Source organism: Lynx rufus, unplaced genomic scaffold (genome assembly GCF_022079265.1).
Source record: "Lynx rufus isolate CCGP_SWC_20201006 ecotype Redwood Valley unplaced genomic scaffold, mLynRuf1.p SCAF_2, whole genome shotgun sequence".
Lineage (NCBI taxonomy): Eukaryota > Metazoa > Chordata > Mammalia > Carnivora > Felidae > Lynx > Lynx rufus.
The window spans coordinates 214,134,169-214,161,531 of record NW_025814834.1 but is presented as its reverse complement, the minus strand read 5'-3'; the positions used below and the strand labels follow the sequence as shown (position 1 = coordinate 214,161,531).

Sequence of the window (27,363 nt, the reverse complement as noted above, 5' to 3'; positions counted from 1 at the left end):
CGCTCTACAGGCCCGGACTCTGTCTCCTCCGCCTACTGTGAAGGATCGGGCAAGCTCCCTTTGCTCCTGTTCTTGCCCCAGTGAATTTATTCTGCAGGTGACGTGGGTCTTCTCTTTGTTCTAGATCGTTGGGATCATCACTCGACACAACCTGACGTTCGAGTTTCTGCACGCCCGACTACGGCAGCACTACCAGACCATCTGATGGGCCAGGGTGGCCAGCCCACCCTCTCCCAGAGCTGCCTGAGGGCGCAGCTCACTCATGCTCCGCCGCCATGGCTGGCTGGGGCCGTGCCAGGGCACGGAAGATTCCCACACACCCACTCGCTCGGAAAGCCTACAATCATCGAACACTTCGCTGGTCAGAGATCCCGGGGGTGGTATTGCACCAGGAGAGCGTGAACTTGCCTGACTCTCTCAGCAAGTATCTTCCTGTCTCCTGCTCACTGCTTTCCTGCCGTCCAGCATCGGCTCAGGCCCCAGGCCCCTCCACCCCACTAGTGCCAGGACCAGAGGGGACGTCAGGCCTCACCCCCCGGAGAGTGACCCCCAGAGCAGTTTTCCCGCCCCTCCCTGCTGCTTTCCTAGGGAGCCCAGCTGTTGCCTTAAATTGTAACAGGAGGGACTTTGACCAAGGCAGACACTGGGGCAAGCGCCAGTCGCAAAATTAAGTGAATTCCCAAATTTAGGGATTGGGCAGTGAGAAAATGACCCCTTTCGGGGAGGTCTTCCTTCGTTGGGACCCTTAACTCGATGTGCTCAGCAGTTCGTTTGGAGGAAGCACCTGTTTTCTGGAGGCGGCTTCTCCGGGCGCACCCCTGCGGCCGCGGTCTCCGTGGGGGCGGCGCCTTCCAGAAGCACAAAGCATTAAGGTCCCACTGATAGTCCCTGAGATAAGTCTGACCATACGCCCCAATTTACAACCCCCCCCTAGTTTTTAACATTTCAGCTTCTCTCCGGTCCGTCCCTCGTCCTTTGATCTGCATTGACTGACTTTCCTTCAGTTCTTACGTGCGTCTTCCTGGTGAAGCAGGAGGATCTTGGCGTTCCCCCCGCCACCCCAAGTTAGCTAAAAGGGCGCCCCACGATCAAACTGCTCTACCTAACTCCGGGGGGGGGGGTGGTACAGTCGTGTCTCAGACAGAAAGAAGCGAGCCCTGAGCCAGTGACCTCAGCAGGAACGTGATGTGGCTGGAGAAGCCAGTGTCAGGATGAAGCTTCTTCCCGGAGGAGGGTGTGTGCCCCTCACAAACCTCTCTCAGCCCCCTGCTGTCAACCGGTCCCCAGGGTGGGCAGGACCAGGCCCTGAGGCTATAGTGTTAACCTTAGGAAGGAGGCCTCTGGCTGTCAGTGACCTGCCTCCCTCCGGGCCGGGTGGTCCTCTGGGCACCCAAAGCGAGCACTTGCCGTCGGGTATTTGCACTTCTCCCCTGTCGACCCCCGTGCTCTCCCCTTATTGTGTCCCCATCCGAGGCCCATCCTGCAGCCCTGGGGCAGATGCGCTTTGGGACTCAAGATGGCCCTTCCTTCGCATTTAAGTTATTTTTGTAAATCGTGGAAGATGCCTGAGGGCGTGGACGCCAGGGCCTCGGCAACACCTCTTGCCCTCTGCCTGGGGGCGCGTGTCCGTCTGTCCTTCCGTCCTTCTGTCCATCCGTCCATCCATCGGGGCCAGGCCGGCCCAGGCCTTGTGCTCAGCACACTCTGCTCACTCAGTGAGGAGGCTGCTTTCAGGGTCTTTCCCACCTGACTGCGGCCCCCTCTGTTCTTCCCGTTTTCTGGCCTCTTTGACCAAAAGTACGTTAACTTGTACATTTTTCAGTTTCCTTGGATGCACTTGACTTGTGAGATGTGGATGGGACCCCCCCCGCCCCCCAATAACTAGTTGGGAGAATCACAAGGACCAAAAAAGGCAAGCCCTTCTGACTGTGACTGTGTTTAACCGGCTGCCAGTGTGCTTTAAGGCAGCATTCAGAGCTTGGCCAACATTAATCTTTCCCTTTATTAAGAAAGAAAGCAGTTCCCCGAGTCAGGCAAACGTCTGGACCACCCATCACAGGAACAACCCCCTCTTCCCATCCCTCCCTGGAATCGGCAGAACTAAAGTGCTGCGGAGGGACCTCTGGCCTCCAGGGGTCTGGGACACCAGCTGCCTGCCTCAAGGCCGCCCTGGGTGAATGCTGTTGGAATGTACCCCCCCAGTGCACACTGCCTTGCATTTAAGTCACCAGATACTTTGGCCCCACTGGTGTAGCCCAGAGGCAGATGGCACCGTGCAAATGCCTCCCTCCATCCGCTGGCTGCCACCGACCCAGACTCCCTCTGGAAAGGCACGTTGCTTCCTGTCCTTTGTGGGCGTCTGCCCCTCCCAGATAAGCCCAAAGACAGCGACTGCCCCACTTGTAACAAAGTAACTGGAAGCCTCACCCCTTTGATAGTGAGAAGCCCACGTTGTCACCATCTCCCCCATCACCAGCCCCGTCGCCTCCGGGTGGGATGGCATGTCCATAAACAGAACCCACAGGGGGACCACGGGGGTGGCCGGAGACGGTTTTCTGTGTTTCATCTCGTGCTTGGTGTTTCCGGTTCCCCAGCTGAGGTGATCGGGAGCTAGGGAGCGAGAGTCCCTCCGGACCGTGGGACCTTTGCGCTCTGGGGGGTGATTTGCTCATGACCTTGATTAACTAGCAGTTCCTGGCTGGGATGGACGCTTGCTTGCTTGACCCAACCAACTCTATGACATTTCTGATGCAAAATCGCGTACTGATGCGGCCCTCGGAGACCAGGAAGCCTCTGGAAAGGCCAGAAGCGCCCTCCTGGGCCCTGCAGTGTCAATGTACAGTGTTGCCCCCCAGCTCCGTGGACCTTGGTCACCTCGACAGTAGCAGCTTCCTTTTCTCTGTTTGCACTGTTGGTTTGTATAGTAATACTAGCTAATCCTATTGTGTACATAAATTGTATTTTTTTTTAATTTGTAAAATTCTATTTTTATTTGGACTTTTGGAACTTGGAAGTTCTCATTGTAACCGTAACACATCAGAATAAAATGTCTTCATCTGTCTCCTTCGAGCTTTTGTCCCCACGGTGCTCTTTCTTTGGAGTTGCACTTGGCTTTTACTTTACTCTCTCTTTCTAATATGGAAAAATCACAGAGCAGATGCAGCGTCTCAGCTGTCACCTGCTAGGGCTCTGCCAGCAAGAAGGCTTCGTCCCCAGGGGTCCATCTACTCCCACCTTAGTCCTGTGGATCTTAGCAAAAATCAACCCAGTTCCCAGTCTTCCGTTTCTCCCCCCCCCAATGAACACTGTGCCATCTCGTGTGCTGATGCTTTGCACCCGCTCCCTCAGCTACCGCTGTCCCCTGTCCGCTGTCACTGTCCGTAGCAGGAGGCAGAGGATCCATTTCGCCCCACCGACAGGTTCCCCGACACCCAGCAGAAGAAGTGAAATCCGTACTGAGTCTGTAGATGTTTAGACCTTGGGGCTGGCTTCCCTGGTGCCATCTGTCATTCTCTTTGCTCGGCCAGAAACAGGATTCTCTTTGTCTCTGGTTGATCTGCTCTAAGTTACCCTTCGACCAGCAGTAGAAATGGTCTCCATTCAACCCTGTCCCCTGGTTTCCTGAGTGCCAGGGGCACTTTCTGTGTACCCGGCACTGTCAGTTCCGTTCCGCGAGAGCCCGCCGTGTCCCAGTGACCCCTCAGGAGCGTGTGCGCGGTTCACCACGCTCCCCTCCTAGCAGCCCCTCCTCCCCGGACCTCGGCAGCCACGTTTGGACAGACGCTTCTCCCTGTCGCTGCTCTTGTCCTTGCTAGGCCTTCCCTCCTTCTTGGTTTTCCATCCTGTGCTCAAAGTCCACGTGAAGAATATTTTTATCAGAGGTGGTTAGATTAAAGGTCTTTCCCCACCTCTACTCCCGAACTGTCAATTCACTTCTGGCCTCCCCTCTTCTCTACGAAGAGCGAATTACTACTTTATTTCCCTCTTTTCCTAATTTCTGTACACGACCAAGACAATTTGACTTTTTTTTTTTAAGTTTATATATTTTGGGAGAGAGAGTACATGGGCAGAGACAGAAGGAGAGAAAATGAATCCCGAGCAGGCTCCACACCATCCGTGCAGAGCCCAACACGGGGCTCCAGCTTAAGAACTACAAGATCATGACCTGAGCTGAAACCAAGAGTCTGGCGCTTAAGCGACTGAGCCACCCAGGCGCCCCGAAAATGTGACGTTTATAGGGCACCAAGAATCCCATGTGCTGCAGCGGTGCTGACCAGGCCTTCACCTTCAAAGAGTTTCCAGTCCAGGGACACAGACACAATCGCATACCAAGGCAAATTGTCTTGTAATAGTCCTATACAAAATGCTGCTGGTGCAGAGCTTAATTAGTACCGGGCATGTGATCTCAGGGTTGAAGTGGCATTTTCGATGAGCCTTGAATGTGTAGAATGTTCCCAGGAGCACTGGCTAAATCGCATTACAGGAGGGCATGAAGTGAACATTTTGGCGGGGGAGGGGGGAGCGCTGGTCGGAGGAATGTCCTAGAATCTGACATGGAGAATGAGGCCTGTAGGGCGGGAAAACAGGTTCGAGCACAGTTCCCTGTTGTGGGTGAACCTAGTGCCTGGGACTCTCTGCTTTTCAGAAACGGACACAAGGAAATGGCATCCTCTCCAGTGCAGCCCTGCTCCATCACCTTGGGCCTGAATTAGAGAAAGCTGGCGGCTACTTTTTAATTATGTGTTAGTACCCAAAAGGCACATAAATGTGCGGTTCGTCAGCAAATGTTTTTTCTTCACTTTGCTCAGCATTTTGGGGAGCGGGGGAGAGAAAAAGAGCGCATGAGTGAGGGAGGGGCAGAGAGAGAGGGGGACCAAGGATCTGAAGTGGGCTCCACGCTAACAACAGCGAGCCTGATATGGGGCTCCAACGCAAGAACCACGAGATCATGACCTGAGCTGAAGTCGGATGCTCAATCGACTGAGCCCCGCAGGTGCCCTGCTTTGGTTACCTCTTAAACCCAAATGCTTTGCCCACTTTTCTTAAAGTGCAGTCACTCAGCTGTGCCAAGTAACTCAAAATGTATCAGAGAAAGTTTTGTTAGTGCTCTCATTTACAAATGTGCCTTGATTTTTTTTTTTTTTTTTTTTTTTTTTAGGCTCTGGGTATATATGTGCCTCCAAAAACAAACAAACAAAAAAAGAAACAAAAACAAAAAACTACTGGGTGTACAAAATTGTCTATGGGGTACAAGCTACATTAGATGCAGCCAGAAAAAAAAAAAACCCAGATGTTTGTAAGTTTTCTTTTTAATAAATAAGTACCCTGAATATGAGAAAATCTGAAAAATAAATGCCCTTTCAGTCTCCTGGGGCATTTCCAGGATCTGTGATAAGGCCGATGTGAGAGAGTAAACTGTGAACTGTGGTTTGTGCCCCACCCTCCACCAAAGGAAAATTTAAGGGTAAGAGGTGGGAGGGAATACAAGCAAGAATTTGTCCAAATCCACAGCATGCCACCAAGAGTGACCCTAATGTCAGCTCTGGACCCTGGGTGACAACAATGTGTCAGTGTAGGTTCATCAGCTGTCACAAAGGCTCCATTCTGGTGGGACACATTGATGACGGGGCTGGCTCTGCATGTGTGAGGGCAGGGGGCCTATGGGAAGCCTCTCTACACTTTCTGCTTCATTTTGCTGTGAACCTTAAATGGCTCCCCAAGATAAGTTCTATTATGTTTAAAACGAAGAAGAGAGAAACTGGTCATTCTCTCTGACAAAAGGTAAATGGGTATCAGGCTGAATTCTCTTCCCAGGAAAAAGAAAGAAATCACCAACCCGAGCCTTCGGCTTCTGTCCGTGGTGCTGAAGTTTATTCATGATTCAAACAGCTTTCAGTAATGGGTGAGCGTCTATCCTAAAATTTAATGCATGGGATGGGAGCGGAGGGGAAGCCACAATTAAACCACTTGGTCTACATTCAGCATAAAATGTGAGAAACGTTGACAAGAGGCTGCAGCTTGAATAGGGTGCTCATCACAGCTCAACTTGATGGCAATGAGATGGGACAAAGTTGAGTGAGAGACCCCAAAGGATGAGGGTCTCTCGAAGTCTGCACAGGGCCTGGCCTGCCTTTTCCTCCCTGGCCATTATCTTCGGTACTACAAAGAGAACAGAGACAAGGTTGGCTTGGTGACCTGGCCCTATTGGAAAAGTCAACCTTACAGGACTGTGCTCACTTCCCAGCAGCCCCCACTCCGGCCTGACAACCCTGAGTTTCATGAACTGGTACACAAATTGCTTGTTAGAAGCTATAAGTCAACCCTGGTCATTTTCATTTAATCCTTTGGGGTCTGACAATTCTGGGGAGGCACATGAACTGCCAATCAGCAGAACAAAGGTGACTTGGCTCCAAGAACATTTTAAGTCCCCAGTGCTCATGGCAGTAACTTTTTTTTTTCTTAGCATTTCCTTAGCAGCCTGTAGCTGAGAATGATGAATGATGTCATTGCCCCAAGTTGGGACACAAAATTTCCAAAAAGAAAGCTTCTACTCTGGTCTCGTTACTGCAGGAGGCATCCCCTGGTGGTGTTCTTTGACAAAGTTTGAGTCTCAGTGAAACCATAACCGCCTTCCTCCCCACCCCATTTCCACCCCCAGCTCCTCTTACCCGGAAGCTGTTGCAGCCCAGTCCACTCTGAGCTCCAATCCTGTCCATCCTGCCTCCAAAGCAGCTGGACCTCCGCAGACTCCGAGGGGCAGCAAGCAGTGCCCTCAGCTTGCTTTTCAGGAGGGCAGATCTATCGGAGGAGTCCCAGGAGCCCCGCCCAAGGGCACCCCCATCTCTCTGGGCTGGGTTGACCTCCCCAGCCCAGGGAGGCACCTCAGGGAGGGGGCTAAGAGCTGCCCCAGCTTCCTCATTCTGCTCACTTAGTACTTGTGGGGGCACGACTTCATCTTCTAAAGGCATCTTGTCCTCCAAATGGTCCAGCAAATTCTTTACAAAAGGAACACACGGGGAAAGGGAGAGGTCTCAGTGACCGGCACAGTGTCACAAAGCCCCCTGGTCCCAGACTGTGGCCCCTGTCCCGGCCCTACCTTGAAATCCATCAGGTCTGCGTTGGACACAGAGCCATATACCGGGTTAGCTCTTGTTTGCCACAGGAGCTGACACGCCAGGAAGAGGAGGAAGCTCGCGGTGATGGTGGAGAAGGAGCCCATGATGGCGTCGGTCAAGGAGTGTTCTGGTGCTTGCTGCCTCTCTGTCCTCTCTTCTCCTTCTCTCAGCCTCCCTCCGCCTGTCTCCCAGCTGCCCTGCGCCTCCTCTTTTTATAGCCCCCCAGCTCTCCAAGAGCGCAAGAGGGACGGAACCCTCCCCATTCTGTCACTTGCAGCGATAAAGCAGCTGAATGAGGGAACAGCAGAAGATGACCTTTTAAAGCTATCAGCCCAGCAGAGCCTGTCACTGCCCCCTCCACCTTGAGCAGCCCCAACAACCCCAGACCCTCAGCTGCAAGAGCCACATTCTTGTTGATTTGCCTCAAGAGGTTCCCACTTCAAAGGTGTGAGAAGAGCAAAAAAGAGTCCTTGGTTATCTCACAGTGATGCCTGGGGCTTCTTTCTCCTGGGCAACAGGACCCATGCGGGGAGGCAGAGGGTGACGGTTGGCCAGCGCCCAGCTCCCCGGGTAGGTTTTTCGGCTCAGCTGTCAAGGGCTCCAAATAAGGGCGGGAGAGGAGGAAGTGGCAGGCGGCCGGCAGCTCGGGACAAATTAGTCCAGATGCTCAACCCGGCCTCACACCTGACTCATCAGCCGTGAGGGCAGACCTCTCCCTCCAACTGAGCTGCCCTCACTCCTGGCAGTCATTCTCGGCAGTCAGGTGAAGAGGGAGTTATTATTTAGAATATTAAGTCAGCCAGGAACCAAATGTGATGAACATCCCAAGAACTCAGCTCCCACACATAAACACCAAGAAAACTTTTGGGAAAGCAACCATCCCTCTGCCAAGCTCCTCCTCCTTCGCCTCCACAGTGTTGAGGGAGGTGGGCACTTAGAGAGGCCAATGGTTTCATCCCTGTCACCTCGAGGATTATAGCAGCTCAGACTCTGAGTTTGAAGTTTATAATGGCCCCAACACTCCCAGGAAAGCTCCTGTGGTGAGTTGGCTGGTGGAGTGACGGGGAGGTGAATGTGGCACCCAGCTTCCCTTAATGTCTTCCATGACCTTCCATGAGGCCAGGCGAGTGATGAGCCACTGAGGCCTCCATTTTCCTGACCCACCCACCCCAAAGAAAATTAACAGGCAGCAAGTCCTCCCCCCCCCTTTTTTTTTTCAAGATTTTAACTTTTTTTTAAAAGTTTATTTATTTTTTAGAGAGAGAGAGCGAGTGACAGAGCATGAGCAGGGGAAGGGCAGATAGAGAGGGAGATAGAGAACCGAAGCAGGCTCCAGGCTCTGAGCTGTCAGCCCAGAGCCCGACACGGGGCTCAAACCCACAGACCGCGAGATCATGACCTGAGCCGAAATCAAGCTTAATTGACTGAGCCACCCAGGCGCCCCTCAAGATTTTAAGTAATCTCCACACCCAACGTGGGACTTGAACTCACAACCCCAAGAGCACGAGTTGCACACTCTCCCAACAGCCAGCCAGGCTCCCCAAGGCCGCCCACATTTAATGAGCGCCCTCCGTTCACTAAGCACTGAACTCCATGTTAGCGTACTACTCAATGCAAGATGGACTTGGGGGGAAAACCCCAAATTTGAAGGGTTGAGAGACCTGTGCTAGAGCCCCGAGCAAACCAAGTTACACACATCGTCACAGCCTTATTTTCCCCGTGCTCTACCCACCCCTCAGTGTTGCCATGAGGCTTAGATGAACTACCAATGTGTGCGTTCTGCACATGCGTTCTCAAGTATGAAGTGCTATCTGTTTGAAAGATGGTGAGAACGGTTGCCCGTGTTGATCAGCTGCAACTTGCCCGACACCATGTGGAGAACTTTAGATGGATTATCTCATTTTCATCACAGCCCCCATGGGGTGGGTAATATTGTTCCCATTCACAGAGGGGCAGAACTAAGACAGAGGTTATGTCACTTGGCCAAGGTCACTGCCTAAGCGGCAAGGCCAGGGCTGGAACCCCAGGTCTGACACCAGTGCCCGTAATTCCTAATCCATTTCACAGGTGACCTCTGAGCAGCTCCTTTACCCTCCCCCTTCCTGGGCAGGGGGTGTCCTTGGCAAGTCCGTGAGCGTGCGCGTGTGTGGACTACCTCACGGAAAGGGCCATCCAAGCCCCGCAAACGGCCGACACACCCGATGTGTTTCGAGGGGCTCCCCAGAAGCCAAGAAATGCATGTGCCAAGCCCCCTCCCTGGCTGGTCAGGTAGAGAGGCTGTTCTGCGGGCGGGCAGGAAATCGGGGCAGTACGAGGCCAGAGGTCACAAGAGGTATCCAGGGTGATTTTATTCTAAGACAGAAGGAGAAAGGAGCGCTCTCCAGGAAACTTATCAGGGTCAGCCGAACTCAGCTTGAAATCCAGAGTGGGTGCAACCCTGAACAGGAAGTCTGGGGGCAAAACCCTCGTATCCTGATGAGTCCCTGGAATGTGCTCACAGCTTAATCGCTCGGTTGGCAGGGTTATTATCAGCAAAGAGGATTCAGTGAGCAGCCACACTAGGGGAACTGATGCTCCTTGCTGTGTGCGTCACACGGCCGATCCCCTGGAGATGCCCTTTCAGACAGGCCTTTGAGGCGGGCGGCGACTTCCGGAAGGGCCTTGTGGCAGGTAGTCCCTGCAATAGCTCGGCCCGAGGGCCTGTGCTGCTCCTCTGTCCTGAGCCACTTCTGAAGTCTGCAGGTGGCCCGAGGAGAGGTGGAAATGCCCTTCCGGGTTCCAGAAAGAGAATTTCAGAATTTTCTCGGCTCCGTGTATTAAAGTAACCTCTCCTCTTCCAGAGTGAAGCCCGAGCAGGGCCTCAGTGTCAGTTGTCGCATTTCTTCTAGTAGCCTCGGCTTTTTGTCCGGGTTGCGTTTGGTTTTTATTGCTGTTTATTTTGTGGAAGGGGGGGGGTGGCAAGAAAGAGCATATTCAGTTTTGCTGCCCCGAGGACTTGACGTTGAACCAACTTACCACCTTCTGCACTGACAAGGCTTAGTGGAAACGGAGACCAGCCTCAGATTGTCTGATTACCCCAATCCTGGTGAAGCCTTCCATTTGCACCTGAGACAGAAAATGGCTTGATGTGAAGTTTCTCTTCTTTTCCATGCCCCGGCCCAATTTTGGAGGGTGTGCACACCGCCCGCGTGGAGGAGTTAATATTTGACAGAGTGTTTAGAAGCCAGCCTGGAGGAGTGAGGCAGAAGAAAAGCAAAGGCACAGAAAAGCAGATCCACCCCCCACCCCCACCTCTCCCACTAGCTAAAAAGTCAACAGCCTTTATTTCCTTATCACTGGAAAGAAGTTGTCTCAGTCACACAATGGAATGAGCATTGCAAATGGGTGGGAGAATCCAGAATTGGGGAGTCTCTAGCTTCTTTTTTTTTTTTTTTAATTTTTTTTTTCAACGTTTATTTATTTTTGGGACAGAGAGAGACAGAGCATGAACGGGGGAGGGGCAGAGAGAGAGGGAGACACAGAATCGGAAACAGGCTCCAGGCTCAGAGCCATCAGCCCAGAGCCTGACGCGGGGCTCGAACTCACAGACCGCGAGATCGTGACCTGGCTGAAGTCGGATGCTTAACCGACTGCGCCACCCAGGCGCCCCGGGAGTCTCTAGCTTCTATCGCAGAGTCCCCATCTCAGGATTCTCCGCGGGGACGCTGTGGGCTGCTTCGGGGGGCCGTGAGGTCCCAGCAATGTCACACATGGTCTGCAGCAGAAGCCCCAGTTGGAAGAAATTGGCAAGATCCTGCTGCATGTTTAGGGATGGTTGTTTCTGACTTTGAAAATGATGTTCGGGGCGCCTGGGTGGCTCAGTCGGTTAAGCGTCCGACTTCAGCTCAGATCATGATCTCGCGGTCAGTGAGTTCGAGCCCCGCATCGGGCTCTGTGCTGACAGCTGGGAGCCTGGAGTCTGCTTGGGATTCTGTGTCTTCCTCTCTCTGCCCCTCTCCTGCTCACATTCTCTCTCTCTCTCTCTCTCTCTCGCTCTCTCTCTCTCTCTCAAAAATAAATAAACATTAAAAAAAATTAAAAAAGAAAAGAAAAGAAAACATTCAGTCCCAATACTATCCTGACTTCTGTAACCTCAACACTTGGGACCCAGCAAAGCCCATCCACTCTCTACTTAAATCCTTTCCAGCTTTGAAGACGTGGGTTAGGGCTCCTGGGCTCTATTTTCACCAGCACATCTTTCTGGGAAGATGACAGCGATGAGCATCTACGGAGAGATATAATCTGGCAGCTTCGTTGGACAATGAGGTTGATAATAGGAAAGTCAGGGAGGTGAATGCCATGGCTATAGGTACATGGGGGAGGGTACATTTGAAGGGGTCAGGGTCACAGGTTAGGGAGGGTGGTGTTTTTTTCATGTTTATTTATTTTTGAGAGAGGCAAGGAAGGCAGAGAGAGAGGGGGACCAAGTATCTGAAGCAGGCTCTGCGCTCATAGCAGACAGCCTGACTCCGGGCTTGACTCACAAACTTCAAGATCATGACATGACCCTAAGTCTGATGCTTAACTGACTGAGCCACCCAGGCGCCCCAGGGAAGGCAGGTTTTAAAGGGCATCTATAGGGGTGCCTGGGTGGTCCATTTGGTTTCGATTAAGCGTCTGACTTTGGCTCAGGTCATGATCTCACGGTTAGTTGGAGTCCCGCATCGGGCTTGCTGCTGTCAGCACAGAGCCCGCTTCGGATCCCCCGTTCCCCTCTCTCTGCCGAACCCCACTCTTGCATGCTTTCTCTATCTCTCTCTCAAAAATAAACATTTAAAAGAATTTTAAGGGCATCTATAGACAGGGCGTGTTTGCATTGCTCCCCACAAACACCAAACACGAGGGGAACTCAATGAGAGGTCCCTCCACTGAGTACACGGGCTACCCACCCCCATCCTCCAGCGGTCACATTTGGCTCCTTTGCTGTTCTCTCTGCGGTCCTCTTTCTCAGACTTTTGCCTGCGGAGAAGACCCAAGTAACACACGTATCATATGTACAGACCCCACCCACTTGAGCCCTACATATGGAGAAGCCAGACTCACTGGGAACAACCCTGAAGCGTTGGCTGGATTTGGGGAGTGGATGTTCTGGGAAAGGCCCGCCTTCATCACCTGAGCAGAGGGGAGAGGTCACCAGCGGGCAGCGGCAGTTCACCAAACGAGGAGCCGAATGATGCCATTAGGAGGGCAATTTTACTCCCACCAGCAAACCTGCTTCACTGACTTGGGAGGGACGGGGTGATGCAGTGGTTAGGGACCTGGGTGCTGGACCTGAACCCTGGCTCTGCCACTTACTGACTGCATGATCTTGAGCAAGTCACATCACCTCTCTGTGCCTTAGTTTCCCCATCTGTTAAAATGAGGGTTAGTAAGAGGTCTTCAGAGGTTTGTTGCAAGGACTATAGGAGTTAACGAGACAGTAGCTGGTGCCTGATGAGGGCTTTGTGAAAGTTAACTACGCTGAGTATTCATTGCACTCCCTGGGTCGGAAACACCAGGTAAAGGTGGCTCACAGTTTTATTAGAAAGTAACTCGCTCCTCAACCTCATGTTAAAAACCTTAATTGATGTCATCGGCTGTCCAGAACCTTTGGCACACACTGGGCTGACATGAGAAACGACACAGAGACCTACTACTTGTGGTTCCCCTCGGTGGAAGCAACATTAGCTGAGAACAGCAGGAAGGTCAGGAGAGTGAAGTTCAAGGCCAGGAGCGCGGGGAGAGGGCACAGGCTCAAGAGTCACTTGGCTCTCCACTCAGTGGGAGAGCTCAGAGCATCCGTGGCCACATGCGGCCAGGTAGGGGGGCTTCGGTGTTCTGGGTCTCAGTTTTCTCATCCATCAAACGGGGATAAGAACAGTCCTGTCCCTTCTGCGGAGCTAGCATCCTAAAAGGCATTCTGGGCAAGGGGACCGCAGGAGCTGAGGCCTGGGAGCCTGAAAGCAAAGGAGTGTGGCCCGGGATGCTCGAGAGGCAGGGCGCTTGGGAAGGGGGGACCGTGGGGTACAGGGCAGCGTACCATCAGGACTCCCTCCTGAATAAGACAACACAGTATGACTCTGGTGGTTGTTTCCTTTCCGGCCCTAGAAATGAGAGGTTTCTCTCTCTGAAGCAGAGAGGAAGTAAAGATGTGGAGCCCCCGGAAAAGGGGCACCCTAAATGCTGGGCCTTTTGTCAGACGCTTCTACACCTGGGATGGGGAAATGAAAATGCTATTGAACTCAGGGCTTTAAAGGAAACAATCACCAGGGAGAATGTCTCCGACGGCAGAATTCCAGACAGAGGGAAAGCTAGTGAGGAAACACGGACCCACACTCCCGTGTTGCGTGAACGTCTCAGGGCCCATCTGCACTCCCAGGGAGAAGCCGCCAGCTTTGAAAAGCAGTTTCTGCAAAGTGTCTTGAGTGTTGAGGTATTTGTAGACATTTCAGAACAAGAAAAACCCTTCAGGAGAAGCAGGGCGCCCCTACTCCTACCTGACCAGCTCTGATGCCTTCTCCACACCCCACCATTAGGACACTTTTAGAACCTTCAGGAAAACGAAGGCTTTGGGTTTTTTGGTGTGTGGGTTTTTTTTTTTTTTAATGATGTATTTCTTCTAATGCACTAAGACGAATCAGTTTCTTTTCTTTAACATTTTTTAAGTTTATTTATTTATTACGAGAGAGAGAGAGAGAGAGAGAAGGAGGAGCAGAGAGAGAGAGCGAGAGCGAGAATTCCAAGCAGGCTCTGCACTATAAACGCAGAGCCCAACAACGGAGCTTGAACTCACGAACCGCGAGATCATGACCCAAGCTGAAACCAAGATCCGGAAGGAAGCGCGACCAACGGAGCCACCCAGGCGCCCCAGGACAAATCAGTTGCGAAAGAAGAAGATAAAATGTTGACTTTATTTCACCGTGGAAAATGGGTGCTCGGAGATAAGAATCATCTTATATAAAACAATCACAATAAATAAATAAATAAAAATAAATAAATAAGAATTGCTTCAAAGGGGCTCAGGGAGTTGATGAAGAATCAGACGCAGATGTCTGCATCAGCACTTCCTCTTAATGCCTTCTCAGCACTGTGTGGGGGGGAGAAAGGGTGATGACAGCGTCAGGTGGGAAACTGAGGCAGGATCTGAGCTTCCCCACACTGGGTGTGATCCCTGCCACCACCACCACCCCCCCCATCCTCGGCTGATCTGGGTGTTTGAGGCTTTAGAATAATCCATCTCTCTGGACCTCAGTCTCCTCATCTGTAAACTGGAAATTATTGCTGCCCTGGTGATCCCGTCCTCTGCCTTTGAGGCTATAGACAGGCTGGGGGAAACCAGGAGGAAAACGTTTAGGACTCTTTCTGTTCCAAGGAGAGGCAGCCAGAGAATGACTGGATTCCATCCTAAGGCGACTCTGCCCCTTTTGGTCAGAGAGGCAAGAGAAGGTGGGTAGGGACTCGTGGACATAGTAACGAATGATGTCCACATTTAATATTTCCAGAAAGGCGCCCCTTGGCCCTAAGCACTGTCAGCAAGAGAGAGTAAACCCCAAGTGTCTTTTTCTCAGAATTGGTTCCCAGAGACAATAAACCCAGAAGTGGTTCCGAAGGTGGGACCCATAGGAGTGGGGCAGGGGGATCAAGCTGGCAGGGAGGGGGCTTACCATTGCAGCCCAGGCCACTGAGGGAGCCAATCCGGTCCAGCCTCCGGCCAAAGCACCTTGAATCACGCATCATCTTGGAACTGCCTAGTCGTCTCAGGGCCGGGAGGACATTGTCACGGGGCGCAAGGACCCGCGCAGGGGGTTCCTCCTGGGCCTCCCAGGATTCTGCGGGGCTGTGGCCCTGCTGGAGGGGTCCCAGGGCCATCTGGGCTTCCTGCAGCTCTGAAACTGTGTCCCGCAGACCGTCCAGCAGCTCCTGCAATGCGTGGGGACAGCCCCAGCCTCAGCAACCCGCACCTGGCCAAACGGCCCTAGACGGAGCTGAGATGAACCAACCACCTTAGGTAGGGGTCCTGGCACCCAATCCGGTTGCTTTCTAATCCCTTATCACTAATTCGCTAGAATTAGACCTTTTGGGACAACAGCTCAGGACCCGTTCAACTGCTGCTACCCACAGCAGCCTTTTCGCAGGCTGAAGCTCTCTCACCTGTATTGCGGACGCTTCTGAGGCGGGGCCGGGGCCGCCCAGCGGGTGGGAGCGACCTCCTAGTGGCGACAGGTGCAAGAACAGGAGGAGCAGGAGGGCCCGGAGCAGCGCCGTCTTGGGGTCCATGTCACCGGAGAGAAAGAGATCGTTGCCGCTGCCGCTGCCTCTGCGCTGTGTTCCGGGTCACGTCTCACCTCCCAGAGGCCGGCGGACGCTCTCCCGGATCCTGGGACAACCTCGGCCTTTTATCCCGGGCCTGGGGTTATCTCTGATTTATCGGCCGCATTCCGGCACGCTGAGCTCAGGGCGGGGGAATGTACCCCTCCGCGCCTGCGACCATACTCGCTGGGGGTGGATGCTGGGGAGAGCAGGCCTTGTATAGCAATGGGCCCGGCCGGGGGGCGGGAGCGCGCGGGGGACACCAACAGGTCCTTCGCCTCGCGCTGCCTCCTTTCCTGCAAAACTCCCAGGGCCTCTCCTCCCCACCCCCAACCATTCTCGGAGAGGGCAGACACAACTCCAGCGTTCCGAGGCCCCACGACGCAAGTGCGGGGCGCACGGGGTGACTCAGAGCCAGAACAGTCCCAGCCAACCCCCCCGCCACCGGAGCGCGTCTTCCCTCCCCTCGCCTGCCTGTAACTCGGCACGGGGTCGGCTCTCTGCACCCTGCGCCGCTGCGGGTCTTCAGGGCACCCTGACCGCTGTCCGTGGTTCTGATGGTTCTGAGCAAACTCAACCAAGAGGTCTCGCTCTCCTCAACCCAAGTCTGGCCGGAAAAACAAGCATGCAGCAGGGACCTTTGAGACCCCTCCCCACCCTCTCACAACTGCCTGCACTAGGATGCTAATTCTCCAGTAGCATCTGATTAAAAGCCTGGGTATGACAAGGAACTTCTGGAATGCTGACCCTGCTTCCATCCCTTAAACGGTAGAACTGATTTGGCTGGAATTTTGAGAGGCAAGGCCCAGAGATGAAGTCATCCAGGAATGCCTTCTATCAAACCTCCTCCAGGTGCCAACACTTCCTCTCCCCCACCAAGCCAACACGTGATGGAAAAAAGCAAGGATGACTGGAAGATGGTTATCTATTTGGTGGGACACTACAGGTATGAGGAGTGCCCCTCCCCAGTGCCTCCCTCATCTGACCATCCGTGACCTAATTCCCATTAGCAGATGGTCTGGACCTCCCATCTGTGATTGCAAATGAGGCTGCAAGGAAAAATGGCCCTGAGAAGAGACACAGCAGATTAACCACCCCCCCCCCAAGCGTACATGACTGATGTCACCACCCCTTCCAGATGCCTTGTGTTGACAAGCAGCACGATGAGAGAATGGGGTATGGGTGATGGAGAAAAGGCAGCAAGGGGCAGAAGCAGTGACCTCTAAACAAATCTTACCTTCAAAAAATAGCATCTGCCAGATATGTGAGAAAAATACTGTTTATTGTTTTTCATTTTTTAAATGAGGGAACAGGGGCACCTGGGTGGGTCAGTCGGTTAAGCATCCGACTTGATTCGGCTCAGGTCATGATCTCACAGTTTGTGGGTTCGAGCCCCGCGTCAGGCTCTACTCTGAATCCCTGCTTGGGATTCTCTCTCTCTCTCTCTCTGCTCTCCCCTGTTTGTGCTCTATAAACAAACAAACAAACAAACATACTTATTTTTTAAAAAGTGAGGAAACAGAGCTCAGAGGAATTAATATGCTTTCTTAGTTAATGACTAGGAAAGCTTGGGTTCCAACCCAGGCAGTCTGATTCCAGACCTGACCCTCTTAATCACCGCCAGGGTGATTGCAAGGGGTTTCTACTAAAAGTAGATTAATTCATTGTCATTTCCAAAGGTAGAGAAAGCTGTGCCATGAGGGATGTGTAAGTTGGTGGCTGTGTGCAAAAAAAAGGATGTAAAGTGTGGCTAAGATGACCATTTTACAGATGAAGATGGGGGGACAAGGGGTAAGAGCTCCATAAAGATGCCAGTCCTGGGAAGATTCTGGGGGCCGGAGTGTGTGTGTGTGTGTGTGTGTGTGTGTGTACATACACCACAGGAAGAATATCCAGAGATTAAGTGAAAGTGAAAGAGAAAACAAAATCCAGTCAAGTGGCAGAGCTGAGTCAGAGGGTCAGAGGCTGCTGAGAATGTAGAGTCCCTCATGCTGACGTTAGAAGTAAAGAGTTGGGGGGCGCCTGGGTGGCTCAGTCGGTTAAGCGTCCGACTTCAGCTCAGGTCACGATCTCACGGTCCATGAGTTCGAGCCCCGCGTCGGGCTCCGTGCTGACAGCTCAGAGCCTGGAGCCTGTTTCGGATTCTGTGTCTCCCTCTCTCTCTGACCCTCCCCCATTCATGCTCTGTCTCTCTCTGTCTCAAAAATAAATAAACGTTTAAAAAAAAAAAAGAAGTAAAGAGTTGGAAGCAAGACAGAGTCCATCAACCAGCATCTATCAAGAAATGACCCAGGGCGCCTGGGTGGCTCAGTCGGTTAAGCATCCGACTTCAGCTCAGGTCATGATCTCTCAGTTCATGAGTTCGAGCCCCGCGTCGGGCTCTGTGCTGGCAGCTCAGGGCCTGGAGCCTGCTTCAGATTCTGTGTCTCCCTCTCTCTCTGCCCCTCCCCCACTTGTACTCTGTCTCTGTCTCTGTCTCTCTCAAAAATAAATAAAACGCTAAAAAAAAAAGAAATGACCCTGCATGTAACCTGAGCCTTACTTTGCTCTTCTGCAAAATGGACACATACTCCCTCCTTTCAAGGACTACAAGAGAGAAAATGAAGTCTGTGAAAAGCCCAGGGCATCATGGGAAGAGACAAAGAATTAGGAATACAATTTCCCTGAAGGAGATAGTGATCTCACTGGGAGAAGAGTCAGGCCAGGGAAACAATTAAGTGCTAAGGACTCTGACGGAGCCTCCACCTGCCCCGGGGTGGGCCGGGGGGATTGTAGAGAAGATTTTAGGGAAGACACAGGACTGGATACATCCTTCAGGACCTTCTGTCCAGTGAAGAACAATGTATTATCAATCAGCTGTCACACCAGATCATCCCCACGAACACTTATGAGCACCCCCTGTGTGCCACACATCTTCCACTCCTATTAAGTGGAGCTAGTACCACCATGTCACAGCATTACTGTACAAGGGTTAAATGAGATGGTATATGTCGTAGACTGCACAATTTTCCCCAAAGATGTCCATGTCCCAGTCTCCAGAAACTGTGAATATATTGCTTAATATGGTAAAGGGGGCTTTGTCTATGTGATTAAAGATCTGGAGGTAGAAAGATTATCCTGGATTATGGGGGGGGGGGCTAATATAATCAAAAAGGTCTTTATAAGAGGGAAGCAGGAGGATCAGGGTCAGAGAGAGAAAAATGGAAGGATGGAAATGGAGATCAGGTATGAGAGAAGATTCTACACTACTACTGGCATCTTTGAAGATGGAGGAAGAAGCCATGAGCGCAATTGGCCTCTAGAAGCAAGAAAAAGCAAAGAAATGGATTCTTCCCTAGAGCTTCCAGAAGGAACACAGGCCTGCCTGCCAGCACCTTGAGTTTAGCCCATTGAAACATACTTCAGGCTTCTGATCTCCAGAACTGTAGGGACATAAATTTGGTATTTTAAGGCACTAAGTTCGCAGCAATTTGTTTCAATGGTAACGTGCAATTAATCCAGTATGCGCAAAATGCCGAGCATAGTGCCCGGTACTTAATAAGCTTCCGTAAAGGTGGTTGTGGCGGCAATGTTGGTTCTTACCAGTGTCAAACCTTGGGTGCTAGGTGCTGGCTACAGAGAAAGAAAGAAGCCCCTTAATTCATTCAACAAGCCTTTGTTGAACGCGTGGGGTCTCCGTGGTCTGGAGCCCGGACTCTGAAATCAGACTGCCTGGATTCAACAACACCTCAACCTTTTGCTACTTATGGGATCTCAGGCAAGTTACCGCGCATCTCTTCATCTTTTCTCATGTCTGTGTTACATGGTTGTCATGAGGAGGGATGAGACTGTGCAGGCAAAACTAAGCTTTCTGCTAGGAAGTGGGAACACAGAATGAACAAGACAGGCTCTGCTCTTGGGGAACGCACAGTGCAGGGAGAAAGATGCAGTCACAGACTCCCCAGGGTCGTGTGGCCACCGACACTGGAGAGTCCTGGGTGTGCTCTGTAAGCACAGCAGGAAGACTCAGTCAAAGGGGGAGCTTCCCGAAGAAGTTACTACTGAGCTAAGGCTTTGAAGGATAAGAAAGAATTATCCACGGGGGTGCCTGGGTGGCTCAGTCGGTTAAGCGTCCGACTTCAGCTCAGGTCATGATCTCGCGGTTTGTGGGTTCGAGCCCCGTGTCGGGCTCTGTGCTGACAGCTTGGAGCCTGGAGCCCACTTCGGATTCTGCGTCTCCCTCTCTCTCTCTGCCCCTCCCCTGCTCATGCTCTGTCTCTCTCTCTCTGTCTCAAAAAATAAATAAAAACATTAAAAGACAAAAGAAAGAATTATCCATTAGAAGGAAGATGAGGAGGGCAGAGCTGAGGGCTGCTTAACTGATCAACTACCACCTCTAGTCTCTTAGTGTGGGCTGCCTTATAGCAAAATACCATAGACTGGGTGGTTTATAAGCAACAGAAATGTATTTCTCATGATTCTAGAAGTTGGAAAGTCCAAGATCAAGACTGGTAGATTCTTGATCTACTGCCGGTAGATTCCATGTTGGGTGAGAGCCCTCTTACTGGTTCATAAGCACTGTCTTTGCCCTATAACCTCAACTGGCAGAAGGGACAAAGGAGCTCTCTGGAGTCTCTTTTAAAAGGGCAGTGATCCCATTGTGAGGGCTCCACCCCCATGACCTAATCACCTTCCAAAGGTCCCACCTCCTAACCCCCTCACATTGGGGAAATAGGTTTCAACAAATGAATTTGTCGGGGGGGGGGGGACACAGACACTCAATCTATAGCATCTAGGCTCTTGTCAGAAGGGAGAAGACGCAGACAAGGAAAGGTTTGGGGCAAATGTGCTGACCTACTTCTCCTTAGCTCCCCTCTGACTCTGACCTCCAGCCCTGGGCAGCCAGAAAGGGCAGCACAATGAGAGCACCGACCTCCGGGGAAAGGGGAAGGAGGAAGCAAGGCACACTGTCCAGGGGGTTCACAGGTGGTAAGTCTCTGCCCGCTGTTGTCTCATGGTGTGGCTTTTATGCACGTCATTTCTCTGCTCTGGGACTCTGTTCCCCCTTGTGTAGAATGAAGGAATGAAATGAAGATTTCTCACAGGTGCAAAAGCCCTGTGAGAGCTGCCCCTCGTTCATGGTTAGGTCTGCTCGCCGGCTCCCAGCCCCTGCTAGTATCTGCATCTTCTGTGACTCTTTACACTTTCTCCAAAGGCCAGAAAATATCTGCAGAAGAGCCATCAGATCCTTCACAGCTGTGGCATCAATGCAGGTGTGCGTGCATGTGTGCGTGTGTGTGTGTGTGTGTGTGTGTGTGTGTGTTGGGGGTGCTTTGGAAACCAGCATATGAGTTCATGAGTGTGCAGCTCTTCTTTGCTGTGAAGTGAATCTCTAAACTGATGGTTATCAGAGGGAAGGCTGAGATCAGTAGCCTGGAAGAAAATAGCTCTTAATTCTTCCCATCCCGTGTCCAGCCTCACCAGCAGCATCTGAGCGTAATTTCTATCTCTATAGAAATTACATTTCTCATTTCTATAACCTCATAAGGGAAAAGAGTTCTGAAAGGGTCGCCTTATCCTTCCCACCACCTCCAGGAAGGACTGTACCATATTGTCCCTCTAGCTGACACCCCGGTGAGATCATTAGAGCTCCTGGACCCAGAAATGCCCGAAGTTAATCTACTTCAGCCTTTGCAGTTATAGGAGCCAGTAAATCTGCCCCCCCCACCTTTGTGCCTAGACCAATTTAAGTTCGATTTCTGTCACTTCCGCCCCAAATCTTCCTGACACAGTCCCCAAAAGAAACTGCACACCTTTTTCTTAGAAAAGTTTCTTGAGAACAAGGTATCACAGCCCTTAGTAACAGCCCAAAGTCTGGAGCCTTTGCAGACAAAGTTGCTGGACACTAATTTTTTTTCTGCTTTACTGCAGAACTTTATTTTCCTCACGCGATGATGTAGTGCTGGGGCCTAATGCTCTCACATGACAGTAGAACACCAAAATTTATTGTCATCTCTTGAAGAATTGAGAATTGCATACAAAAACCTTACATAAATTAAAAGGAGGAATAAATGTACAGGTGTAAATGCAAACCATTTTTCAACTCAGGGCAAGGAACACCCCATGGCATTCTGGAAGGAAAACATCAGTTAAGAAAGCAAAGTGGAGGGGCGCCTGGGGGGCTCAGTCGGTTAAGCATCTGACTCTTGATCTGGGCTCAGGTCACGATCTCACAGCTTGTGAGATCGAGCCCCGCATTGGGTTTTGTGCTGTCAGACCGGAGCCTGCTTGGGATTCTCTTTCTTTCTCAATCTCTCTTTCTCTGTCCGTGCCCTGCTTGTGTGCTCTCTCTCTCTCTCAAAATAAATAAATAAATTTTAAAAAAAAAAAAAGAAAGAAAGGAAAGTAGACAGGGGGCACCTGGCTAGCTCAGACAGTGGAGCATAGGACACTAGACCTCGGGGTTGTGAGTTCAAGGCCCATATTGGCTGAAAGGATTACTTAAAAATAAAATCTAAAAAAAAAAAAAAAAAAAAAAGAGGGGCGTCTGGGTGGCTCAATTGGTTGAATGTCTGACTTCAGCCCAGGTCATGACCTCGTGTTTCGTGAGTTCAAGCTCCACGATGGGCTCTGTGCTGACAGCTCAGAGCCTGGAGCCTGCTTCGGATTCTGTGTCTCCCTCTCTCTGCCCCTCCCCACCCCCTCAAAAATAAATAAACATTAAAAAAATTTTTTTTAAGAAAGAAAGGAAAGTGGGTCCTAAGGCTCAGACTCTCCCAGCCGCATCGGGCCAGCAAGACGGAAATGACAACCAGAAAAGTGGTGGCCCCACCAGGCAGCACCGTGTCAGCAAAGAGGTCCTTCCGGATGTCAGTGTCATGACAACTTCGTGATGGAGTTGAAGGAGGTCTCCAGGATTCCCCAGGAGGGAGGGCTGAAAGAGCGCCTCGGGGCAGGGCTGATGGTGATCCCCACCTGTGGGCAGCTCATTGCTTTTCTCCAGGGAGGAGGATGACAGGCTGCTGGCCAGCTCCCGCTCCAAGTCCAAGGTGACATAGCACATCATCTCTGTGACGTCATACATGATTTCCCACTCGGGCACTGTGCTAAAGCTGTAGCCATGCTCCAAGAGGACGTTCATGAGGTAATTCATCATGTCTTGGGCAGCCAGGTCCGGACGCAGGGTGGCCTGGGCAGGTGTGCAGTGTGGGTGACCCCATCTCCAGAGCCCAGGACAGTACCAGTGGTGCAGCCAAAGATCTACAGGGACAGCACGGCCTGGATGGCCACAACCACGGCAGAAGTGTTGACAGTCTCGAACAAGCACGGGCCGGACGAAGGAACAGCCAGTGCAGAGGCCCTACAGTGAATCTGGCACGTCGGAGAATGGCTAACAGGCCAGCGCGGGGAGTGGAGGGAGTGATAAGAAATGGGCTCAGAGGCAGGGCGCCTGGGGGGGCTCAGTCAGTTAAGCAGCTGACTCTTGATTTCGGTTCAGGTCGTGATCTCACAGTCATGAGACTGAGACCCACGCCAGGCTCTGCGCTGACAGGGTGGAGCCTGCTTGGGATTCCCTCTCTCTGTGCCCTTCCCCCACTTGTGTGTTCTCTCTCAAAATACATGGATAGACTTTAGAAGAAGGAGGAGGAGGAGGGGGAGGAGGAAGAGGAGGAGGAGAAAGAAATGGGCTCAGAGAGGTAGTGATGTTTCCACAGTGCACAGCCTTCTGGTTAAGACCTTGGCTAACCTTAGCTCGAGTGAGATGGGGGCCGTCGGAGGGTTTCAGGTCAGAGAGGACGTGCTCTGCCTCCCTCTAAGTGTGGCCCTGCCTGTTCCGGGGAGCTGACCCCAAACACCTCCTTTTCTGCTTCTCCTCATCAGGCTGGGACCCTGGGGCTCCTCCTCCAAGCTGCTAAGTTTGAAGCATTCCTACGGGCCCCCTGCGTTACCCTAGCGGGGCAAGGGGGTGAGTATCTCCTTCTAGCAGCTTCCCCCCTCTCTGATACCTAGCATTCTCTGTTTGCCTTTTCAGATTCTCAGCGCCTCGTTAACAAGTTTATACATTAAATTCTCTCTGTTAAAATAACTGGTGTGGTTCCTGGTCTCCGACCAGCCCTTAGCAGTAGGCTCAGCAGCGAGGCTTCCCCCGGAACAAGGCCTGGTCTCCAGCCTCAAGGACACCCCCGTAAGGCGGTAGGAAGGAAAGTGCCGCCCTCACGTTCCCAGAGATGCCATTACAAATTACCACCCGGGGGGCGCCTGGGTGGCTCAGTCGGTTGAGCGTCTGACTTTGGCTCAGGTCATGATCCTGTGGTTCATGAGTTCGAGCCCCACAGTGGGCTCCGTGCTGACAGCTGCTTGGGATTCTCTGTCTCTCCCTCTCTCCTGCCCCTCACCCCCCTCAAAAATAAACACTTTTTAAAAATTACCACAAACTAACCAGCTTAAAACATCAGGAGTTTTCTCAGCGTTCTGGAGGCGGGAGGTCCAGAATCAAAGTGTTGGCTAGGCCACGCTCCCTCAGAAGGTTCTAGAGGAGGATCCTCCCAGGATGCTTCCAGCTCCAGGTGCTCTTTCGCTTATAAATGTATCTCTGCCTCTGTCTTCGCGTCACCTTGTCCCCTCTGTGTCTGTCTGTGTCTCAAACCCTCTCTCTTTTTCCAAATGTTTTTTTTTAAGTTTTTATTTATTTTATTTTATTTTATTTTTTCCAACGTTTATTTATTTTTGGGACAGAGAGAGACAGAGCATGAACGGGGGAGGGGCAGAGAGAGAGGGAGACAGAATCGGAAACAGGCTCCAGGCTCTGAGCCATGAGCCCAGAGCCCGACGCGGGGCTCGAACTCCCGGACCGCGAGATCGTGACCTGGCTGAAGTCGGATGCTTAACCGACTGCGCCACCCAGGCGCCCCTTTAAGTTTTTATTTATTTGCTTATTTTTGTTTTTGAGAGAGAAAGAGAGACAGTACGAGCAGGGCAAGGGCAGAGAGCGGGGTGGGGGCCGGGGGGACAGAGGATCCAAAGTGAGCTCTGCACTGACAGCAGAGAGCCCCACGCGCGGCTCAAACTCAAGAACCGTGAGATCATGACCTGAGTCAAAGGCAGACAGCTCACCGACTGAGCCACCCAGGCACTCCTGTGCATTTATTTTTGAGACAGAGAGAGGCAGAGAGACAAAGAATCCCAAGCAGGCCCTGTGCTGTCAGCATAGAGCCTGACACAGGGCTCGAACTCACAAACCATGAGATCGTGACCTGAGCCAAAATCAAGAGTCGGACCCTTAACCGACTGAGACACGCAGGTGCCCCACTCTTTCTTTTATAAGGATAACCTGTCATTGGACATCGGGCCCACCTCGTATCTGGGATGACTTCATCTCAAGATCTTTAATTTCATTGCATCTCCAGAGGCCCTCTTTCCAAGCAAGTTTACATTCTCAGGGGTCAGGACGTGGACAGATCTTTTGGGAGACCGCCATTCTCCGTAACGCAACCCCCCCAACCCCACCGCCAAATGTCGGTCTTACTGTCCCACGTTCTCTGCTCACCTAACGCCTTGGCCTGCCTCCCGAGTCCCTCATGGTGTGCCCCAACTCGCTTTCCACTTCCCCTCTGGGCACAGTCTTTATACCTACACGCCCTGAACCGACGGACCGGCAGTCCTTGAGACCCTAGCCCTTCACACTGTGGCTGCTTCCTCCATCTGGAAAGCTCTGCTCAGCTTGGCATCATGTTTTCTATGATGCTGGGATGCTGGCTTTGATCCCGCCAACCATACCCTCCCCCTACCGTCCCCCTCACGAATGGCTTGGAGCAGAGTGTTCACCCGAGACCCAGATCATGAATGACTGTCCCAGAAGACGCTAGGAGTTGTATTTCTTCCTTCCCCTGTGCCTCCCAGAGAATCTGGTGCGGACCTCCATTGACAGGCTCCTGATACTATAGCGGAATTATTCAGCGGCTGTCTGTTTTCCCTGCCGGGGTGGGAGCTGCATAGGGCACGGGTCAGACTTACCCATTTTATATCTGGAATGGCTGGCACAGGTCTGGACACATGGAAGAGGCCTCCTTAGACACGTGTTAACCCAGAGATACGCAAATATGTCTGTTTGTGGGGCACCCTGGTGGCTCAGTAAGTTAAGCATCAGACTCTTGTTTTATGCCCGGGTCATGATCTCGCAGATCGTGGGTTCGAGCCCCGCGTCCGGCTCCGTGCTGCCAGCTCAGAGCCTGGAGCCTGCTTCGGATTCTCTCTCTCCCTCTCTCTCTTCTCCTTCCCTGCTCGTGCTATCTCTCTCTCTCTCTCTCTCTCTCAAAAATAAATATTTAAAAAAAAGAAAGCACGTAATTCAATAGCTTCTAGTATACTCGCAGATAGATGCAGTCATCATAGGCAATTCTAGAGTATTTTCGTCCCCTCAGAAAAAAAACACCTCCATGCCCTTCAGCCATTATCCCCTCCCCCCTGACGCCAGCCCCAGGCAACCACTAATCTTCCTGTCTCCATAGATTTACCTACTCTGGATTTTTCATATAAATTGAGATCATAAATGTGTAACCTCTTGTGTCTGGCTTTTTTCACACGGCGTAATGTTTTCAAGGCTCATCTATGCTGCAGCCTGTATGAGAACTCCGCTCCTCCTTATGGCCAAACAATATTCCATTGTGTGGACGTCTCACGTTGTGCTTCTCCATTCTTCCGCCTTTGCAGTTACTTCCGCTGTTAGGCTATCGTCAACAATACCACCGTGAACATTCACGCACAAGTTTTCGTGAGGCTGTACTGTTTCACCTCTCTTGTGTATATACCTAGGAGTGGAATGGTTGGGCCATCCAGTAACTCTGCTCGATCATTTGAGGCATTTGTACATACAATTATCTATAACATTCCTATACATAAGTTTTCATATAGTTCTCAATATAGCTAAAGAGCTGTCATATTTATTCTTTTAAATTTTTTTTCAATGTTTATTTTTGACACAGAGACAGAGCATGAACCGGGGAGGGTCAGAGAGAGGGAGACACAGAATCTGAAGCAGGCTCCAGGCTCCGAGCTGTCAGCACAGAGCCCGACGCGGGGCTCGAACTCACGGACCGTGAGATCGTGACCTGAGCTGAAGTCGGATGCTTAACCGACTGAGCCACCCAGGCGCCCTCATACTTATCCTTTTAAATGGTCGTTTTATAATCCACTGAATTTTGTATTCGTAATGTCATTATTTTCTAATTTGATAGGTAGTGCCCAGACTTCTTTTTCGTTAGTTTAAATGATGCCGCTATAAAAACCTTTACATATGTAGGCCTTTTGGCCTTTTCGGTGTGGGTTCCTCATCCTCCAACATGTAGACATTCGGGGCCAGATCCTTCCTGGTCGGGGTCAGGGGCGGGGGGGGCGGGGGCTGTTCTGTGTACCGTAGGATTCTTTAAATTTTTTTTTTTTCAACGTTTATTTATTTTTGGGACAGAGAGAGACAGAGCATGAACGGGGGAGGGGCAGAGAGAGAGGGAGACACAGAACTGGAAACAGGCTCCAGGCTCTGAGCCATGAGCCCAGAGCCCGACGCGGGGCTCGAACTCACGGACCGCGAGATCGTGACCTGGCTGAAGTCGGACGCTTAACCGACTGCGCCACCCAGGCGCCCCTATACCGTAGGATTCTTAGCAGTATCCACGGTGTCCACTCCCCACACGCCAGTGGTGTCCCTGTCACGCAAATAATGAAGGCCGAAGGTGTGTCCAGACATTACCAAATGTCCTCTGGGGGAGCAAAATCCCACCTGGTTGAGAACCACTTCTTTATTTTACTAGGCTACGTGCCCAAGAAAGAGTTACCGAATTGAAAGCACGAGCATTTTCAGGACTCTCCATGCTGATGAGGGGCTGGCCCCCCAACAGGACCGTAGCAGCTGACAATCTTTGTCACAAGGGCCAAGAGAGCGGAG

At 51.8% G+C, this 27,363-nt stretch overlaps 3 protein-coding genes and 1 pseudogene across 4 annotated transcripts in view; 1 reads left to right on the top strand and 3 right to left on the bottom strand.

Moving 5' to 3' along the window:
* The window catches only part of CLCN6 (chloride voltage-gated channel 6), a 33,268-nt gene extending 30,199 nt beyond the window's left edge, over nucleotides 1–3,069 (top strand). Inside the window, exon 24 of one of the 2 annotated variants that reach the window (XR_006962661.1) lies at nucleotides 125–203. Coding sequence is in view for 1 of the 2 variants with exons in the window: in XM_047083066.1 (XP_046939022.1) it covers nucleotides 125–205 (81 nt within the window). In the remaining variant the exon portion in view is untranslated. Of the gene's footprint in view, nucleotides 1–124 lie in introns of both variants that reach the window. The other variant, XM_047083066.1, reaches the window with a different exon arrangement.
* A 3,078-nt stretch (nucleotides 3,070–6,147) lies between these two features.
* Nucleotides 6,148–7,219, bottom strand: NPPA (natriuretic peptide A). The gene is made up of 3 exons (XM_047082397.1): nucleotides 7,097–7,219; nucleotides 6,669–6,995; nucleotides 6,148–6,159 (listed from the first exon to the last, which is right to left on the bottom strand). The coding sequence occupies exons 1-3, from the start codon at nucleotides 7,217–7,219 to the stop codon at nucleotides 6,148–6,150; spliced, it is 462 nt and encodes a 153-aa protein (XP_046938353.1).
* A 6,806-nt stretch (nucleotides 7,220–14,025) lies between these two features.
* On the bottom strand, nucleotides 14,026–15,505 carry NPPB (natriuretic peptide B). The gene is made up of 3 exons (XM_047083059.1): nucleotides 15,285–15,505; nucleotides 14,798–15,053; nucleotides 14,026–14,220 (listed from the first exon to the last, which is right to left on the bottom strand). The coding sequence occupies exons 1-3, from the start codon at nucleotides 15,408–15,410 to the stop codon at nucleotides 14,204–14,206; spliced, it is 399 nt and encodes a 132-aa protein (XP_046939015.1). The 5' UTR covers nucleotides 15,411–15,505; the 3' UTR covers nucleotides 14,026–14,203.
* A 2,909-nt stretch (nucleotides 15,506–18,414) lies between these two features.
* Nucleotides 18,415–26,116, bottom strand: LOC124514413 (actin-4-like; annotated as a pseudogene).
* Between the last annotated feature and the right edge of the window lie 1,247 nt (nucleotides 26,117–27,363).